The sequence below is a fragment of the Chrysoperla carnea genome, chromosome 1, assembly GCF_905475395.1.
Source record: "Chrysoperla carnea chromosome 1, inChrCarn1.1, whole genome shotgun sequence".
Classification (NCBI taxonomy): domain Eukaryota; kingdom Metazoa; phylum Arthropoda; class Insecta; order Neuroptera; family Chrysopidae; genus Chrysoperla; species Chrysoperla carnea.
The window spans coordinates 49,556,709-49,561,725 of record NC_058337.1 but is presented as its reverse complement, the minus strand read 5'-3'; the positions used below and the strand labels follow the sequence as shown (position 1 = coordinate 49,561,725).

At 29.0% G+C, this 5,017-nt stretch overlaps 1 protein-coding gene across 1 annotated transcript; it reads left to right on the top strand.

Moving 5' to 3' along the window:
- Positions 1–353: 353 nt before the first annotated feature.
- On the top strand, positions 354–4,763 carry LOC123305460. The gene is made up of 5 exons (XM_044887181.1): positions 354–455; positions 1,407–1,591; positions 2,963–3,099; positions 3,766–3,925; positions 4,601–4,763. The coding sequence occupies exons 1-5, from the start codon at positions 354–356 to the stop codon at positions 4,761–4,763; spliced, it is 747 nt and encodes a 248-aa protein (XP_044743116.1).
- Positions 4,764–5,017: the final 254 nt, after the last annotated feature.

The following is a 5,017-nucleotide window of genomic DNA, read 5'->3' as shown; positions in this document are numbered from 1 at the left end:
AGGCCAAGGTCAAATTCAAGGTACTCATGTTATGTCTTCTTCCCCATTGATTAGAACAAGTTTTGCTTGGAACATTTTTTTGTATCTGACTTTCCTTAGAAGAAAGAACGTATTAAAGGTTTGCTAAGGACTTATAGAACATTATACTGTATATAAGTATTATCTACACGTCATTGTATTTGATTGTGTTGAATATAAATGCTTATCCTCACAATATTTAATAAAAATATTATCTCCAGCACTTCTTTTTCTTGTAAGTGCATAATAATATTCATACAATCCAACTTTTCTTTTAATAGGATGAATTTCAATTTTTATTTATACAAGCATTTTATTTACACATGCTAAAAATTATGGGCTACTTTACATTTGACGATAGTATAATGCGATCTAATCCACCTATAGCGGTTGCACTATATTTTTTATCTTTTACTTGTGTTACTTGTTACATGTTTGTAAGTAAAAGTATCAAAATAGGTACGTTTGGTCGAACTGACTGCTTGGAAACGATTAGTTATTATTCAACAATTTTCATATTACTCCATACATCGACAATCCATTAGTCTCTTTGAGATACAATGGATATCGTGCACCCGTCGACTACTCGGTATAAGCGAGAATTTCGACTAAACGTACCTATTATATCATTAATTTGTGTGTAGACTTGTCTGTATATTCATTTAATTTAATCCGATAAAAATATAATCGTTAATTTGAATGTAAAAGCCGGCAAGCTAGCTTTGGCCTCAGAATGGTTGCAAAACAAGATATTTTAAAGTGCTAAAACTAAAAGAAAACAATTAAAATCATTACAATTTATTCCGGTGTGCTTAATTTTTATAGCTAAAAGCATGGAAAGCTGAAGATGTTATTTATGGATAATATGGATTTAATGTCATGCAAAATTTCGGCATTTTTAAGCACTTCCTCTCCTCGTCACGCTGCGTCATATTATCTGCAATTATAAAAAATGCATGTAACAACCTATGACAAGAATGGAATTGAAAATGGCAACGAACGTCATATTTTAATATAACCCCACCCCAATCTCCCTGTAACACTTCGCCTCCATGCTTATACCAATCGAAATTGCAATACTAATATGCTGGTAACGAATAAAATTTCCGGTACCTGCATTTATATTTGAAAAATTAAGTTCGCCGGTGTCGGAAATATTACCCAAAAAAGTAAAAAACGCCAGTTTTTTTTGAGTAAGTATAGACCCAAAATTTTGATGTTTCTGCAACTTTAACGATGACAACTTTTTTTTAAATTAAATTCTACATATCAAACAGTATATTTTCCTAAAACTTTTATCTTGTTAGTTATTTTTGAGAAGTTGAGAGGTGAAAAACCAGAATGAATGTCCGTTGTATTACTTTTTAAGCAATGTATCATTTTTTCAGCTATTAATTAATGCAGCTATATATGAGTCGTATTCAGAGGCAGTATCAGAAACTGCTCACCGAACTGGTTTGACACTGAGTGGGCTAGCTAAAAAACTATACAATAAAATAAAATACGAATTGCTGAAGACAGGCAAACCCTTAACCTATATCTCCAAACAAGAAATACGTGATGTATTAAAAATGTAAGACTTTTGCATACAAATATATACCAGCTTTCTCATTTGATAGTCATACTTACCCAGTACTGTAATGGTAAAATTAGCAGAAAGCATACGGTACATGGCTTCTAAAAATCAGAGAATATACGTTATAAATGGACGAGTTTTTGTTTTTTATAATCACCGAGTGTACGCATCAGGCCATCGGTTATATGTCGTAAAATCGGAAAAACGTTTTTCCCGAATTTTCCGGAAGGTTGCGTTATGGAAAATAAAATTTTTCTGCCTTTTCTGTTAATTTGACTCTATTTTAAGTCTATTGGTGAAAATCCCATCTTTCTATCATGTATAGAACGGAAAATCGTTATTTTTGGGTGATTTTTCGCGCGCTCTCTTAACAACTAACAATCAAGCACTTAAAATCCAAATTTGGCAAAAAAATTTTGCGGGATGTTGTTGAATGAGCTTTACACTATAAAATTTTGTACATTAAAAATATTATTATTTTACATATTAAAAATCTTATCTCTTCATATATTTTTTGAGGGGAAAAAAACGCGTTTTTCAAAAATTACGAATTTTTTATTCGAAAACTGTAGGGCTTAGAGAAAAATGTCTCAGAACATTTTTTTTAAAATTTGACCTCAATTATATGATAAAATTCCAAGCTGTTAAAATTCGACGTGAAAAGAGATTTCAAGCTAGGCGAAGCACCTAATTTTATCACATTTTACACCAAAACGATAACAATTTCACAACTTAATCCTACGTACAAAAATGGTCATTAAATTCAGTACGTAAAAGATGTGTAGGTACTAGTTTTTACCATTCTGTTGACAATGTATATTTTATAGATACGATTTTAATCGATTTATCTCGATTCTCAGGGAAAGTTCAAATAATAAGGAGGGATTTTCCAGCTTGAAATTAACAGGAAAATATTTACCCATGTTGATTTAGAAACTTTTTAATTTTAATGTTGTGTAATGCACAGTAGGTGGCTCAAGAATATCGTGTATGCCCCGAAATTAGCTTGAAAGAATGTGATTACATTTTAAATTTAGAAAACTATAAATTAAAAAACTTTCACTATACTTTCAAGACGAAATTGAGTTCCATATTGTACTCCTTTAGATAATATATTTTCAAAATCTTCTCTCATAGGCTAATCAAATAAAATCCATAAAAAATGTTTTTAGGAATTAATTTCCAGTAAGCTGGAAATCGTTTTAATACCTTAAAATAAGCTTAAAATTATCTTGTAAAGCTCGAATTTACGGTAGTAGTGTTCTAAATGGAAAACCTCCACTCTGTGTGGTCAATATACAGTATCAGTTAAAAAAATTAATAATATTTAATTTTAAATTAATAATATTTATTTTTTCGCAACCTTAGATTCTTCTTTACTCACCCAGAAATCGATTTATTCTTCCACACTCACGAAATCAATGAAAAGAACACACAAGAAGCTTTTGAAATATGTTTACGGCTTTTAGACATGAAAGGATACAATAGTGAAAAGTATAGAAAAGGTAGGTTCATAAGCTACTAATATTGATGATTCCCGGCATACCAAAAAAAAGGTGTTATAAGTTTAACGTGTGTATCTGTGTTTCTGTCTGAGGCAACGTAGTTCCTAAACGGATGAACCGATATTGATTTAGCTTTTTTTGTATGAAATATAATTTGATCAAGAGTGTTCTAAACTATGTTTCAAGAAAATATGTTCAGTTTGGAGCTATACCCAAGCAAAAACTCTCTTTTTAAAAACTCATGTTTTTATGACTCTATAAAAAACATATCTCGTAATTATCTCACAACAATTTATAGTACTTACTGCTTCTATTGGTATAAAATATTTTAATAATTATAATACCAATTTAAAATGAGATTTAAAAATAATTCTTATTTTCCCTAATTCCGGTAGACTCCCTATGTAATATGATTCACTATCACTGGTTTAGAAACATAATTACGGAAATCATAGAATCGATAAATTAAAGAAAACAATTAAAATAATCTGAAAAAGCTTTAAAACGGTTTATTTATGCATGGTTATCTTTGGAGTTCACAATTTTTTTTTCAAACAATCTCTATTTTGGATCTCTAAAGAAGATCGGAATTTTTAACAATATTTTGTTCTTTTTCAAAGACAAGCTTTTTATTTAAATCAATATTTTTGTTTCATATTTAAAAAGAATTAATTATTGAGCCATACACAAATATTCAAGACGAAATGAAAAATATAGAAAAAGAAAATTCGGATAGTTTGTCGTACCATGAAAATATACACAGAAATGAAAAGCACCGACACAAGAACATGAAAGGGGGTGAATTTAAAGTTAAACATTTTCGTCAGTAAGTAAAATTCTCTTTTAAATTCTTTGGTTTTCTTTCATACTTTTCCAAAGTCCTAAAAACACTAAATAAAAAAAATTTGAATTTGATCTTTATTTTGAGATCGATTCAGTTCTGAGTTCATCACAATACACATTTGTCTTTAAATTTCAGTCTTTTTGTTTGTTATAGAAATTTGTTATGTATATATTAATACCTCTTATTATTATCTCTATTCTTTCCTTTCGTCTTCTGTCGTCAAATAGTGAAAAACGAAATCCGTATGTTTTCATCAATTCCTTCCGTTCCTATTTCGAATTTTAAAACTATACATTTCTTGAATCTTGCCCTTTCTCAAAAGTGCTTAATAACAGGGTAGAGTAATAATCAGATTTTTAAGTTATTTTAAAATCTGCCAGTAGTGAGAATATTATATAGCAGAAAGTTAAGATCTTACTTATCTTTCAGGATATCGAACTCTTAAAGGAATAAAAGAATATTTGGAACCGTCTATAGCGGATCTAGGAAAACACTTAATAATTTGCAGTTTCAGAAACTAATACCTTCTCTTTTTTCCGATAAGTGCAAATCAAACTCATTAATAATGACAATCAATCAAGATTGAAACACAAAAAATTATCCTATTTCGTTGAAATCTCTAACAGTTTTATTTTAGATGGTTTATTAAAATTCTAGGTTGGTGGAACAATTAAATGAAGTAGGATGTTTAACACGAGATACAAATGAACGAGTTCAAAATTTCTTTGTATCCGTACAGAATACACGTACTCGATTGATTCAAGACTATAATAAGTATTTACGTAATAAATATAATATAACCAACAGAACTTGTCAATAGAAATTTAAGAATAAGTTTTATTATCTTATCTAATCTCATCTTGACTTGGATTTAAATATTTAATTTATGTAAATTATTCTTACTGTTTGTATTAAAAAATTAAACAATAAAACTTTGCTTTAGACTAAACAAATTTTAATTTTTGTTGTGATTTAGAGAATAAATAATTTTTAATCGTTTAAGAGATCGGAAAAAGGTCTAGATTGCCGAGAGTATCTAAAATTTAAATATTACCGACAAGGAAAAAAATTGTC